The sequence below is a fragment of the Erythrolamprus reginae genome, chromosome 2, assembly GCF_031021105.1.
Source record: "Erythrolamprus reginae isolate rEryReg1 chromosome 2, rEryReg1.hap1, whole genome shotgun sequence".
Lineage (NCBI taxonomy): Eukaryota > Metazoa > Chordata > Lepidosauria > Squamata > Dipsadidae > Erythrolamprus > Erythrolamprus reginae.
This window is the reverse complement of record NC_091951.1, coordinates 226118119-226132122: the sequence shown is the minus strand read 5'-3', so window position 1 is coordinate 226132122 and position 14004 is coordinate 226118119. Positions and strand designations below refer to the sequence as shown.

At 37.6% G+C, this 14004-nt stretch overlaps 1 protein-coding gene across 1 annotated transcript; it reads right to left on the bottom strand.

The window, feature by feature from the left end:
- Positions 1 to 668: 668 nt before the first annotated feature.
- LOC139158832 (putative DBH-like monooxygenase protein 2) lies at positions 669 to 13715 on the bottom strand. The gene is made up of 13 exons (XM_070736171.1): positions 13398 to 13715; positions 12054 to 12200; positions 9893 to 10054; positions 9520 to 9603; positions 9235 to 9402; positions 8267 to 8369; positions 7521 to 7687; positions 4524 to 4615; positions 3661 to 3757; positions 3508 to 3567; positions 3151 to 3281; positions 2361 to 2475; positions 669 to 767 (listed from the first exon to the last, which is right to left on the bottom strand). The coding sequence occupies exons 1-13, from the start codon at positions 13713 to 13715 to the stop codon at positions 669 to 671; spliced, it is 1743 nt and encodes a 580-aa protein (XP_070592272.1).
- Positions 13716 to 14004: the final 289 nt, after the last annotated feature.

The window sequence follows — 14004 nt, the reverse complement described above, 5'->3', positions numbered from 1 at the left end:
TTTCAAAGATACCAGGTTGAGGAAGTTTGCTATAAAATTGACTGGTTGCCCACATTTGCCCTGGATTCTTATCCTCTGCTTACCCCATGACTGATGCCCTATTTCTTCCCAGAATGAAACTGCATGTCAGGATTGGCTTGAAATTGAAAAGAAGGGTAGATCCTCTTGAAATTCCTGGTAATAACAGTATTTTGACCTCTCCCCAGTGCTGGCTGGCTTGTTTCAGCTTTGAACTTCATACACACATCAATTTTAAAAAAGTGGTTGGATGTAGACTCCCAGTCATAGAGAAAACTAAAGGACAACAGCAGCTCCACAACTGAGATTAGAACAACAAACTGGCAAGGGTAGCTCTTGACTCATACCAGGGGGAGGGAGGGGGGGGACGATGAGAAGCCTAACAAACCCCAAAGCTATGAACAGCAGGATATTTATCATCCGGACACTTGGTGCATTTTTCAGTATTTGAAAAATAAAAAGCATATTTCCTTAATATTTTGGTTTTTTTACATTACAAGAAATACCATTTTTGGACAACACCTAATTCCAAGAACATTTTCCAGAAACAAATCCTAACAAACCCCAAAGCTATGAACAGCACGCTAAGAGGTGCTAACAGCTTTAGAAACCACATCTGGAATGACTTCGTACTTGGTGTGCCCTTCTGGTTAATGTGTTGTAATTGTGTCTCTTGGACTCAACTTGCAGGGTGCTGGTTCAGGAACATCAATATCACGAATGAAACCAGTTTCGTTTACCATCACCTCCTACAAATAAAGAAGCAAAATGTTCAAGACGGACAATACCTACTTGTTGGGCCTTGCCCATATTTATAAGGAAAGGATTCTTTAGGCAAGGATTCTTTGAGACCTACAAGAAACCTTCAATGCTTTGGTTAGAAGAATCTATTTAAGTCCATAAAACTAGTTTATAATAAAGCACATGTATATTGCTATATTACATTACGTACATGTACTTGTGCATTTTTTGTTATGACAATATAAATATATTTTGTTAGAAAGGGAACCCATTATTTTCAAATATAGCTATCAATTTATTTTTTAAAATAAAGAAATAAAAGTAATATACATATAGGCTTGTGGTTAAAGCACCTACAGGACAATCTAAATTTCAGAGATCAGTGAAAGTAAAATATCTTTTTTTTTCATTCTAGTCATAATACTCCTGTTAAGGACCCTGGACTTTGTGCAAGATTTTCTTGATGAAATTAGAATAGACAGACCAAATTTAAATGATAAAATAACAACTACTAGCAGGAACAATTATTTCAAAACTCTGCTTATTCTGGTTTTTTAAATTTTTTTTTTAGGGAAATGTGATGCTGGAAATGTACAGAATGTGATGTCTTATTTAAATATTTATAATTTTTCTGGCAGATAGCCATATTTGTACTTAAAGAAAAAACTTTCCAAGGAGATGAATGGAACGTAGAAGAATATACAGTATTTCTAAAAATGGGTTGAAAATGGGTTGGAACCCAACCAAATCAAAGGAAGACTTGGAACTAGAAGGTCATGCATGTAATTGATTTACTATTTAAAATTGAAAAAAAGGCTTACTATATATTTTTAAAAAAGAATATACTTCTATATCTTTTTTCCTGTCCCAATTTTCAATGGCTACTGTGTCAGTACCTGAACAAAAACAGGGATTTTTAATCTAGAATAAGATAGATATTGAGCAGGAAATGAACTAAGGCAAAGTCTAGTGTAAAAGACCATCCAAAGAGGAAAATGGACAAAGGACCAATTAGATTAAAAAAGGAATGGGAAAAAGAGGCCCATTAATGCTTTTCAATTACCTGATCTAATTTTGCTTTGAACTACAGATGATCTTTGTCTGTGTTCCCTTTGATGGGAGTTGAAAGCGACAATATGTCAGCTTCTGTTGCATAAAATTTGGAAAGATGCTGCCTAATTAATTGCTATTCTTCACACCATGTTCAGACTAAAGAGATTGGAAGGTATAAACCTCATGGAGAGCCAAGACTAGCTAGCTATTGTTTCATTTGTCACTTTTTCATTTCGGTCTATGACAATTCACCATGGCCAACTTGCTGCGAGACAACTCATCATGGAATAAGTGTTACACTAATACCAAAGAAATGATGGAGTAAAATAATTAAGAAAGGGTGAAGAAGTAGGCACAAAATGAAATGTGAATGACAAAAATGTAAATTATTTTAAGAAATATTTAAAATAATTAAACCAAATTGTTGAATTGTCCTCTGGCAAGTTGTTCCATTGTGAGTTGACTGTTGTGAGTTGTCTGTGGTAAGTTGTCTCATTTCATTTCCAGTTCAACAATTGTATTTCCTCCAGTATTTAAAGCCTACTTACATCAATGGTTTTTATATTAATAATCTGAGGTGCTTCCTTGCATGCTTTCTCTGCTTTCTTGACAGTTTCATTGTCCCATTGTATAGAGTTGATGGCCATCATTCCTTCTGATGGGCTGCAGGGGGAAATCACAACACAGGGATTGTCTACAGATACCAAGATGAGACATGGAGGCAGAAAAAGCTGCATCCAAAAAAGCTAATGTTGGGTGAAAACAGGCAGATAATAGGTGGTCATGACCTGGCTAATGGTTGGGAATAATGGGTGTGCATTTAAACAGTCTCCAGCTCAACCAGTCATTGCCAGACTCCAAATTACAACCAAAACATTAGGAATGGTCCCGCGTGCTGAACACACATACGCACACACTGGACAGGGGATAGGACAAACATTTGACTTAATTGGATTTAAATGGATTAAATTAGCTAAATACAGTTCAAGTTGATGTCTCCACCCTGAGGATACAGGTTTTATATTCTTGCTATGCAGAGATTCACCTATATGGATACATATACAGTAGGTGTACATCATTTGCACAAACCACAGATGTCCCCTTAGGATGCTTCCCTTCCAGATATGTGCAGATTGGTTTCCCTGCTGGCATCCCATTGCCCTATTAAGCATGGAGAAAACATGGAGGATTCTGCATTCCATAATTGGAGTGGTGACTAGTTGTCCAGGGTGCTTTTGACATTAGGATGTTTTGGGAGCAAGCCATTACTCACACATTCTCCCACTATGCCTTCCAAGCAACTTTGTTTCTTGGCAACTTTATGCCTGAAGCACTCACTCGTTTGCCTCTTGGCCAAGCTGATTGGCAACATATTGAATGTCTGGTAGTCCTAGGCAGTTGGATATGTTGTTTCGAGGATAGTAGAAGAGGAATAACAGGCACATTTCATTAAGGGTACTTGGGCCTCCCTGAGAGAAAGAAAAAGAAAAGTGATATTTGTTTGAGGTATTTTTTTCTCTTCAAATAGAAAGCTGGAAATTTTGCTCCATCTTCCTAGCCCAAGTTACTAATAACTATTGTAGACCTTGCAGACTATTACTAAAATATTTGTATATTACAGGATGATCCTGATCTAATTTTCAAAAACTGTCTATCCACCACTCTGTCTATCCTAAGTATTGAGATAAGACTTACAAAGATTGTCTCTCCCCGATCTGTATTTTGATAATGGCACTCCACCAGGAATTCATCTCCCTGTGAACAAAGCAGCCATCACAAATCAGAGAGAAAATTATAACCGGCTTATTGCCTAACTCTAACTCAAGCAGATATCTTAGAATGACATACCGGTTTGAGAATAACAGCCTTCTTCAAGTTTCTTACTTCCTGAAGATTGAAATCATATTTATTGTCTTCGCAGAGGATCCTCAACTGTTTTCCATTCCTATACATAGAGACAATATCAGTGAGACAGGCCATTGCTCATATTGCAGAGAGGTATCTGTTTGGGGTTTTTAAAAAAGCATGATTTAATAATTTCCAGAAAAATAGTTAGAATTAGGAAAATGAAATTTATGGCTCTGTCTTCACATTGCCTTGGCTCCATCAGCATATAGTACAAAGTCTCTCTTCTTCGGATATTGGCTCTTCTTTTTGGTGTAATCTGGCCTGTTTCAAAAGGCATGGGGAGCTCGTTAGGGCATGAGTCAGTGTCAGTATGGGGACCCCCCACAGTCCTCTGAATGTGGCTGAATGTGGCCAAGGAATCCCAGCTAGTTTTTAAGGGAAAATGTTGGCACATGTTCCGGATCAGAAACAGTGACAGAGTGACTATCATGGCCTCATCTTGGCTTTAAAGAATGAGGTTAAGGAAGATTAAAGGAATAAAGACACAGGGCAACTATCAACGAAGCAACTCTTGACTGATCAGGTGAAGGAAACACTCAACCTGCAACCTTTACTGTTACAACAGCTTTCTATGGTTGGCCATGTGAACATGCCCCTTGTTTTGTGGCTTGGGTTCTAGCTCCCTGGGCTATTCCATGTCCACTTTGTCGTTCCAACCTTTTAGGTTTGACCACAGCCTAGAACATTATAGCTATGTGGACAAAACTCTTTCATAAAGACTCTTTCTATTTTGATTTTTCTTTGTTTTTAGCTTGGGTGGGAGTTGTGTTACTGTTACATCTGGCCTAGAAAAACTTCCTTACCGATATTGGACACCTCTTACTCCCCTTCCAGCTAGGTGGGTATGGAGTAAATAACCAAAGACATGCATATCTGGCACTGGACTCCCGTTGATCTGGAGCAGAAAAGAGATTAACTAGTTTTAGACTGGATCTGGGATGAAACACAGTTTTGAAGGAGGTGAAATTTAATCTGAACAGCAGGAAGAGGAAATTTTCCTACTCATGTGTTTCTCTCCCTCCATCAGTTCCGTTATTAGCCAACAGGATTCTTTTGTTCATTCATTCATTCATTCATTCATTCATTCATTCATTCATTCATTCATTCATTCATTCATTCATTCATTGGATTTCAATGCCACCCCTTTCCGAGGTGACTTTACAGATGGGACCAAAACTGATGTTGCAGATTGAAAAATATGGAGAAGTTGGAAAAATTAGTAAAGATAAAACCAAACTTTTTGTGAAAAACATAATAGAAAAACAAAAAAGGGAATTAATTGGAAAACTAAATATAGAGATTAAAAAAGGTAATATGTTTAGGAATTCAGGTGTCAGCCAGATATATAATGATCAAAGAAGAAAAATTATTGTAGACTGATGAAATAAATTGAGATTGATTTGGAAAATTGGAAAAATCTTCAATTATCATTGATGGGCAGAATAACCTCAATTAAGATGAACATATTACCACGTCTATTATTTCTATTTTTGACAATACCAATAAGAATTGAGAAAAAATATTTTAAAGACATAAATATTTTGAAATTTGTCTGGCAAGGGAAAAGAGTGAGGATAAATACAAAAATGTTACAAGATGTCAGATCTAGAGGAGGATTTGGACTTCAGAATTGGGAGCCAAATTACTATGCTGCAATAGCCTGGATGAGAACATGGATTTTGTTGAGAAATAAAAGATTTTTAACTTTGGAGGGACACAATTATAGATAAAATGACACACACTTATATGATATGGGAGAAATAAAATACATAGCTATTTCCAGAGACATTATATCATATACATTTTCTGAGATTGTGGATTTGGGGTTTTCACGAGGTGGATCCCACTATCATCACAATTATGACAAATCATGGCATGAATTATCTTGTGTTGCATTTAATGAGTCTCTCTCATAAATTAATGTCACATTGTAAATTGCATAACTGAAATAAGTGAACTTTTGTACGATATTCTAATTTTTTGAGTTTCCTCTGCATTTTAGGGTATATGCATTGATATTTATTTATTTATTTATTTATTTATTTACTTATTTACTTATTTACTTATTTACTTATTTACTTACTTACTTACTTACTTACTTACTTATTTATTTATTTATTTATTTATTTATTTATTTATTTATTTATTTATTTATTTATTTATTTATTTATTTATTTAATGGACTTGTATGCCACCCCTCTCTGTGGACTCGGGGCGGCTCACAACACATCAATAAAACACAATACAATAACATATCTGATCCAATTAATATAAATAACTAATCTAAAAAACTAATTCTAAAAAGGCTAAAACATTAAAAACCATTCTTCCAGATTCAAATCACAGACATACCACACATTCATTGGCCAGAGTCTAGGGTCTAGTGACACCAAGCCTGGTGGCATAAATATGTTTTTAGATTCTTGCAGAAGGCGAGGAGGGTGGGGACAGTACAAATTTCCGGGGGGAACTGGTTCCAGAGAGTTGGGCCCCCTACAGCGAAGGCTCTTCCCCTAGGCCCCACAAAGAGACATTGTCTAGTTGATGGGATCTGGAGAAGGCCAACTATGTGGGACCTAACCAGATGCTGGGATTCATGCGGCAGAAGGCGGTCCTGTAAGTAATCTGGTCCGATGCCATGTAGAGATTTATAGATCATAACCAATACTTTGAATCACGTCCGGAAACCAATTGGCAGCCAATGCAGTCCAAGGAGTGCTGAAGAAACATGGGCATACCTTGGGAGGTCTATTATTGCTTGCTCAGCTGCATTCTGCACAATTTGTAGTTTCTGAATGCTCTTTAGAGGTAGCCCCATATGGAGAGCATTACAGTAGTCAAACCTTGAGCATGAGTGACTGTGAGTAGAGACTCCCTGTCCAGATAGGGCTGCAACTGGTGCACCAGGTGAACCTGGGCAAATGCCCCACTAGCCACAGCCAAGAGATGATGGTCCAATGTCAGCCGTGGGTTGAGGAGGACGCCCAAGTCAAAAGTTCCCTCTCCAGGGTAATGTGTTTTTTCTGTTGGATCACCCTGGTATATTGAAGGAACGTCACATCTCCTTTTTGCCTCTAGGCCCAACCGAGGGCCATTTCTTATTATTTATATATATATATATATATATATATATATATATATATATATATATATATATACATACATACACACACTGCCATTTGTTCCTTATATAAAGCGGTGGGGGTGGAGATTTGGTTTGAATGTAGCAAATAGATTGGGTGGCTATGTTTTAATGATTTGATTGGTTGGTGGAATCATATTTAGTTGAAGGATTGACATGGTGATGATTATGATATGTTTTTTTATTTAAGGCTGGTTTCCAAATCTCTGGTAGGCGGGACGTGTCATCTTGTTTGTTCATGCTGAGGGGGTGTTTTTCTATCTCTATTGCTTCCATGATTATTCTTTTGTATACATTTTCTGTTTTGGAAAGTAATTTAGTTTTTTCAAAGTCAATTTCATGCCCTGTTTTTTTTAATGTGCTGGACAAGGGAGGAAGTTTTTTCTTCTTTTTTGACTGCATTCTTATGTTCTGCAATGCGTGCGTTTACTCTTTGATTAGTTTGTCCAATGTATGTGGCTGCACATGTTTTGCAAGGGATTTCATAGATTCCTTGGTCTATGAAAACAAATATATATATATATATAAGTAATAAAAAAAGAAAACTACAGGAACTACTCCAGAATGTCACAATGAGTTAACACAGACTTGAAGGTTAAATAAATAAATAAATAAGAAGGGAAGTAGCGGTGATTGTGATGGGATGAATTAAGCTTACCTCATGAAAATGACTGGTATTGCATATGCCATAAGACATAAAAGAATCTGCTTGAGGGGGGATGAAGTGGACAGGAAAAGTGAAAATTCCTGTATGTAGCACTCCTATGTCATATGGACGAAGCTCTGAAGTATAGTATATTCTCAGGCCTGAGTTATCAATTAAGCCTCAGGAAAAAGAAATAACAGAATTGAGTGAAACAGCACTCACCTAAAATCCATGAGTTCCTTTCTTTTAGGAACCATACATTAATATGTACATTTATTTATCTGAATTTATTAACTACCCACCTCCAGCAGACTCATTGTAATATTGTACCAGAGACTCAGAATAAGTATCACAGAAACTCTTTTTTATGTCTTGCTTAGAAATTACAGCTGGATTCGATGAAACCATTAAAAATTCTCATGGTTTTATCTAGTCATCTTTGAACTGACTGTGCTGCCTCTTCTCACTTAAACACTCCTCCCCCCTCCCCTATTATCTCACATTGCGTAGGACTGCCATTTGAGAAATTGCATATTTCTCAAATAAAATTGTATCGCATTTGGTACAGTCTTGTTTCTTTTGCTCAGGTGGTCTATCCCTTATAGATATAGGAAACATTCCTTACAGATATCCATTTATTTTCATCTGGAATTTGAATCTTTGAATCCCGATAACATGTACTTCTTTTCATTCTGTTCTGGATAACTGTTTGTGCCTCTAATTTTTCCCTTAATCAATTCACATGGACTTTTACTTACCTGGAATTAAATCAAAATTGCTGTAATGAATTTCTAGTCGGATCCATTGGGGATCATTTGGAGTCCCAATGGAGAATCCAGTTTCATCTGGGAACATGTAGGACTTATTTATGGAAATAGGAGGGAGGGGAGGGGGAAGAGAGAGAGAGAGAAAGAGAGTCACTTCACAGTCATGGTACTAAATTTCTTGCCAGATGGGGGAGAACATATTTAATCCTTCAAACACAATGACTGATGTGTTTATCAAGGGAAAAATCTCAATGGATTTAGTGGAATGGCTTTTAAATATATGTACAGTATTAGGGTTGTAGAATAAGATGGGAACTTGTAATGGTGAATAATATCCTTTGTTATTTGAAAACAGCTACCTAAAATGATGAAACCAATACTGGAAATATAGTAATTGCACTTAGATTTATATGCTACCCATAGGACTCTCTGGGCAATTTACAATGTAAAAGCATTATTTGCACATTGCTCCCAACATTTTATTGACTTTGGAAGTATGAGCCCAATCAGGATCAAACTTCAGGCTCCAGGCAGAGTTTACCTAAAATACTGCACTTTAACTACTGTGCCACAACGGTTATATTGGATAGCATAGGTTGGGATGTTAAGATCTTGATGTTGTTGAGATTTAAGGCATACAAACAGAAACAAGCTTGACCCAGATAGTTAGGAAAAGGAGCCTAAAAAGGCAGGCAGCCTCACTCCTTTGTGTTAAAAGTCAGATGACATGATTTAATTTGGCAACAACTGCAAGAAGAAAACCACACTGAGCTAAATCCATAATCACACTGCACTAGATAATTCAAAATATTGAGTGATACCTCCCTCATCCTCAAAAGTTGCTATGAAAGAAAAATTTAAAAATGCAAGACTGTTCCAGATTTACAAACAACAGCAGGTTAAACACTCAATGAGAAATAGAGACCATTTAATCTAGTTTAGAAGATCTATACACTCACCCCTCCTCCTACAGCCCAGCCAATAATTATCTGAGAGCACAGAGCAAAATCAGGATCAGCTCCATAGCAGTCACCAATTCCACTGGGAAGCACACTTCCATTGCCACAGGCATATCCTAGGATATGGTGCACCATTGTTATATTCCGAGGTGTTATCCTGGGCTCAAACTGGACAGAAAAAAAGACAAGGTCAGACCAGGAAGGTATCAGCAAGTGAAAAGCTCTTGCAGTCTGAGATAATTGTCAATCTCACCAGCAAAACAGCCTGTTTGATTTTCCAGTTACCTTATAAATATGATGTTTTGTCTTGACAATGGGTAAAGGGAGAAAGGTACAGGCATAGGTGGTGTCATCCTCTGGGACAGGAAACTGAAAAGGGAAACCAAGGCACATGCTAAATAGCATTTAGACTTATATACCGCTTCACAGTGCTTTACTCTAAGCAGTTATAAATTTTGCTAATCTAGTGGTGGTTATTCAGTCAATAACCCAGACTAATAAGTAGTAGAGCAGTTGCAAAGCAACTGGATATCTCAAGCCTCTGCACTCTTGCTCAGTGTGGTTACCAAAGCAAGGAGCCAATGAATGAAAGAGATCAATATGCTAGGGACCATTGAAGGCAATGGAATAGAAAGAGTTTTTAATTTTAGATACTTACATCATTTAATTTCAAATCATATACATGATAGACACTGGGACCATTCAGTTCCTCTTCAGTTGCCACCAGCATCAAGAAGAGAGATTTGTGGATTATTTCTCCTTTGAAGAAGTCAATCGTGTCATTTGTGCCCAATACAGTCATGAGGCGTAGTGTGTCACCCTGTGTAGACGCAAATGAAATAGAAAGTCTCCTCTGTCCTATAATATCCCTAAACATTTAGCTTGCAGTGCCGCTGCGGCGTCCTTTTTCGTAAAAATAACAATTTTTATTTTTACATGAAAGGATGCCGCAGTGGCGCCGCAAGCAAAGGGAGGTCTTTTCACATAATAATAATAAAACAAATTTACATGAAAAGACCTTCCTTTGCTTGCGGCGTCACTGCGGCATCCTTTTTTGTAAAAATAAAAATAAATAAAAATAAAAAATCCGTAAAAATAAAAAACGATGGGATTCCGGGGGTGGAGCTTTGATGTCACGTAGCGTTCGGAGTTTGAGTTCGGGTTCGGCCGAACTTTGCGTGAAGTTCGTCTGAATTCGCCGAACCCGAACACTGTTGGGTTTGCCCATCACTAGTTGCCATGTTATGGGACCAAAGAAGCATGACTTGTCTGTTGTAGCCAATAATATCTGGAACAGGATCCTAAGAGATAAAGATGGTGCCCTTTCACCAAGGGTTAACAGAATAATAGAGGTGGAAGGGACCTTGGAAGTCCTTTAGTTCAACTGCCTACTCAAACAGGAGACCTTATACCATTTCAGACAAATGGTTGTTAATCTCTCTTCTTCAAAACATCCAGTGATGGAGCCTACCCACAACTTCTGGAGGCAAGTTGTTCCACTGACTACCATAATCAAGGAGACAAGCAATCCAGAACTAAGAAGAAATAGGAAATTTTTTCTTAGTTCTAGATTGGTTGTCTCCTTGATTAGTTTATATCCATTACTTCTTGTCCTGCCGTTAGGTACTTTGGAGAATAGGTTCATTCCCTCTTCTTTGTGGCAACCCCTGAGATATTGGAACACTACTATCATGTCACCCTTAGTCCCTCTTTTCATCAAAGTAGGCATACCCAGTTCCTGCAACAGTTTTTAATATATTTTAGCCTCCTTTTTAGGGATAAGGGCAGAGATCATAACCATTAATTACCTCTTCTTCTCATTGTTTAGGTTCTTAGCCACCCACATGCATAGAAATTCCTTTAACTAATTTATTCTCTGTTTCCTTTCTTTAAAATTAAGATTGTTCTTTCTTTTCATGTTTTTAAACAGGGGTTGGATTCTACTGGTTCAGACCAGTTTGGGCGAACTGAGTTGCTCCAATGATCAGGTGGGCCTGCCGGCCCATGTGTTTTATTAATCTATATCTTCTCAGCTGATTCATATGGCAGAGCAGATTGTCACACCTCAGCTGTGTTTCTCCCCAGCAGTAACGCAGAGGATAAGTTTTCATTAAATTGTGCAAGTGCGTGCACACGTAAAGTGCACAATCACTGAACTGGTTGTTAAACTGGCAGGATCCCACCACTGGTTTTAAAATAAAACTATAAATGACTACCACTAAAATAACAGCTTTCTACTCACTTCAGTTCTGACAAAGAAAGATATGTCAGAAGAGGATTTTGGACTAGTATGGAAACAGAGAATTGTCTCAAATTAAACACTAGCATTTAAAAGATGGGTTTAGTGAAACAATGCAACTCTGAAATTCTGGGTATGTGTGGCTTGGGAGGGATGTGGTTGTGTCTCAGATTTTTAGTTCTGTTTTTTTTCCAGTAGTGGAACCATGATTTGAGCTCTGTTAGTTGCCCTGCAAGTGGCAAAGAGATTGAGTGAAGATGCATCACCACAGCCAACTTGTTGTGGCCAACTCTCTGCTGCCCACTCATCATGGGCAACTCGCTAAGGTCAACTTGTCATGGGCCAACTCGCCATGAGACAATTTAACAATTTGATTTAATTATTTAAAATGGGCTGGCTGGGTGACTTTGGATCAGTCACTTTCTCTCAACCCAACTCACTTCACAGAATTGAAAAGAGGAGGAAGAAGGAATGTTAGGTATGTTTGCTGCCTTGGGTTATTTATAAAAATAATAAATATGGGATGAAAAATTAAACAAACAAATAAAGAAATAATAAGAGCTCTCATTGTCTTGCTTACTGTGATGTCCAGGTCATGTTCATCGCACGTCCGGAACTGTCGCCTGAATGCCATGGTGGTGGACGTTGCATCCTGGGTTAATGACAGGAGCTCATAATCTTGACTTTCATCCTCCAGGATGGTATCCTTGTTCACACCATGCCAATCCTGAGTGAAATAGGAAGAACTTGCAAATATGTTGCCATGGATAGAGGAAGAGACCATCATTTGGATAACAGACCATCCAGTTACAGACACCATCACCAGAATGAACTGCCCTGGAGACCTTGGACCAATCTTTATATTCATATCTCATTGATCTTTTTGCAGGATTGCTATAGATAGGTAGGAAGAAGGAGTGTGTATGACCGAATGGGTATATATGTGAATAATTGAATTAAAATATTGCATCTGGTTATTAAAACAACAACAACAGAGTTGGAAGAGATCCTGGAGGTCTTCTAGTTCTAAGTTGCTCCTCTCCATTTTTACTTTCTACCAATTGCTATGTTAATAGCCAGATGCAGTATGACTATTTAATAATTGCACTGATTGTAAATGTGTGTATATACTCTTTTCCCCAAAATAAGACATCCCCTGATAATAATCCAATCAAGGTTTTGAGTGCATGGCAATATGGCCAAGTGCTTATTTCAGGGTAAAAAAAATTGATAGTGTCTTATTTTTAGGGAAACACGGTAACTGTATACATTTTAAAAAAATGTAATTATGTTGCTAGGCTTAAAGGTAAAAATTAGCTTGTAATTTGGTAGGGATGTGTTATATTTCTTGATATTACAATAAAAAAAAAATCCTGGAACACAAGAAATAATACTTGGCTCTGAATTTTGCAGTTGTGGTAGGTGTACCAGACTTTCCATTTCACAAAATTCAGTAGTAAAATTAATAGTTTCTGAATAGGAAAACATCCCCAAGACAAAATAAACTATAGATATTACACTATCTCTTTTAAAGATAGTTTTTTTTCTTTCTTATTTTGTTGAGGGTTTAGGGAGCATTGCTTTTAGAGCACAAATTATGGCTCAACAATAATTATTTCTGTGCCTTCCAAACCAAAACTGCAGAAGCCACCAGGGATTTATTTATTTATATTTTGCATTTTTGAATCACCCATCTCCCTCAAATATTCTTTTTCTGCTATGCCAGCCAGCAAGAATGAAAATATCATGCAGCCCTAGCAATTCATAAATGATACTGCAGCTATCTTACTGGTCATCGTGAAATGAGCATCTCCAAACCTTGTATTGTGTAGTACTTTCAAACTATAAATTATCTCTCTTCCCTCCTCAATTACGTGCCCTGAGCCCAGCCTCTAATGAAATTGCATTCTTGCTTTAGTCTTACTGAGAAATAGATGTTGCCATCTGGAAGAACACCACCAATCACAAAGTCTGCTCCAGGAATCTCCTTATTAATGGTGAAGCCAAAAGCCACCCATCCAGTTGACTGGGCTTGAAACTCAAAACTCATAACGGCAAGTTCATCATCATAGTCCCAACGGAGGTAAGTCTGGTGTTTGGGATCCAGGAACGCAGAGAAACGCAGTTGGGAAACTGCAGAATGGCTGGAGCAAATGCACAAGGTGGACATGAGGAACAGCAGGCTTTTCATAGACGAATGGTCCATATTTGGGGTATATTGTGCTTTTTTATTGTCTCTCATATTTTTTGGCAGAGCTTTCTTTCAGTAACCACCTTGTGGAGTGGAGGAGACCAAATATATATGGGGTACTAGCTGGGATCCCTGCCAAAGGGGAAGGATAGCATTTTGGATTCTGAGAGATCAGATTTCATCCCTGGCATTTGTTTTTCATTTTATGCAATAAACTGGCGTGCTTCCCAAAAGACATTGCTTGTTTCCTTTTTTTACCCACAGGAAAGAAGATTCTTCTTGTGTCTTGCAAGATGCACATATTTTTATATTACATATTACAGAAGCATGTAGGATGACA

Bases quoted from the DNA above. Each gene is read 5' to 3' on its own strand.
- LOC139158832 (XM_070736171.1), bottom strand. From the start codon at position 13,715: ATGAGAGACAATAAAAAAGCACAATATACCCCAAATATGGACCATTCG. The intron at 9,403-9,519 runs GTAACTGGAAAA...TTTTCTGTCCAG, and splicing joins CAAAACATCATATTTATAAG to TTTGAGCCCAGGATAACACC. The intron at 4,616-7,520 runs GTAAGCTTAATT...TTTCTGCTCCAG, and splicing joins ATACCAGTCATTTTCATGAG to ATCAACGGGAGTCCAGTGCC.